The sequence below is a fragment of the Sphaeroforma arctica genome, assembly GCF_001186125.1.
Source record: "Sphaeroforma arctica JP610 unplaced genomic scaffold supercont1.2098, whole genome shotgun sequence".
NCBI lineage: Eukaryota > Ichthyosporea > Ichthyophonida > Sphaeroforma > Sphaeroforma arctica.
This window is the reverse complement of record NW_014038460.1, coordinates 262-1,700: the sequence shown is the minus strand read 5'-3', so window position 1 is coordinate 1,700 and position 1,439 is coordinate 262. Positions and strand designations below refer to the sequence as shown.

Below are 1,439 nucleotides of genomic sequence, written 5' to 3'. Positions count from 1 at the left end.
ACCGACCGCTTCTTCCCATCAACTTTTCCTGAACCACTACAGCGACTATGAGAGCCATACCATATGTTCATACATTGTATCATACATACTTGCCATTTTTGAAATAAATAATATTATCCCTATGGGACTTTGGGTCAGTCACAAAATTTGTGTCAGTTCACAAAATTTGTGCCAACGTGGGTCATTATCTATAGTTAACCAATAGTGTCTGGTCTCACTCAGTAAACCAAAGGAATCTGGTTTCTCTTAATGTTAATTTCTATTGGTCCATTTGTTTACGATCTTTGACGGACCCTCTAGTACAGAGAGATAAATTCCAACAAAAATTCCTACGCATACACCCACCCTCAATCACAGCCTAACCTGAATAAGTTGCGTTGGTACCCTACATAAGTTCCAACTTTAATGTTAACTTTTTGAAAATAAAAGTTTTAACTGATATCCGAGTCAATTCAAATATCAAAATTTCCGAAATTTGTACCTAATGATATGTCCTATCGTTAGAAAATGTGGGACACGAAACGCATAATAGCCAATCAGAATCCATTTTACCCACATATAAACGACATGACCAAAATTCAAATTGACATCCCGGTCCGCTCGGCAGTCGGCCGTTGGCAGTTGGCACTGGCTGACTGGCAGTTGGTAGAATTGGCGATTTGACATATTAAAATGTAACAACCAACACCAAACCAGTGCATAGTGCGTATATACTATACCTATTAATCTATATAATATAGGCTGACAAGCAGCCAAAACATAGGATGATGATCGATCTAACTGGAGACTTCCCACAGGAAGATTCTCGCTTCGACTGGCAACGCATCAATCACAACTTGTTAGAAGTGATCTTGATCAGATATACTGTACCATTCAAGCTCAACGAACTTGTGTTTATAGACGTACTGGTGGTCAACAACACTCGGCAAATCCAAGGAAGAATGCACAGCTTTCATATGGACCGAAAAGATGGATTCGGCTGCGACTGGGACAATACAAATTTGACGGACGAGGGAGATTTCCTCATCGATGCGGATGCTCACGATGCCCAAGTAATGATGAACTTGCACGACGCCTGCATGTGCTGCGTGTACTTTACATCTAAAACAGGTAACGCCACACCTGCTTTTGTAGTCACTGTTTTAGCCTTAAACCTTAATGATTTTATGCATCCATGATATGTCAAGCCAAGAAGTATTATTAAACAATAAAAACCATATACTCATTCGCAAATAGTTTTATACGATATATTTTTATGTGCTGTGCTTTCACATTGTGAACACTATATTTGTATTAAACACTTTAATTCTATATATATACCTGTAAACGCTTTTATCTACATATATACTTGTAAACACTTATTCTATGTATACACTTGTAAACATTTTCATTCTACAAGTATACTTGTAAACACTTTTTCACTACATATATATTTGTAA

General features: G+C 37.4%; 1 protein-coding gene across 1 annotated transcript; it reads left to right on the top strand.

Annotated features, from left to right (window-relative positions):
• Positions 1 to 764: 764 nt before the first annotated feature.
• Positions 765 to 1,110, top strand: SARC_12140 (hypothetical protein; the record flags this gene model as incomplete). The annotated part of the gene is made up of 1 exon (XM_014293759.1): positions 765 to 1,110. A coding segment is annotated over one exon (346 nt), but the record flags the coding sequence as incomplete, so codon positions are not given.
• Positions 1,111 to 1,439: the final 329 nt, after the last annotated feature.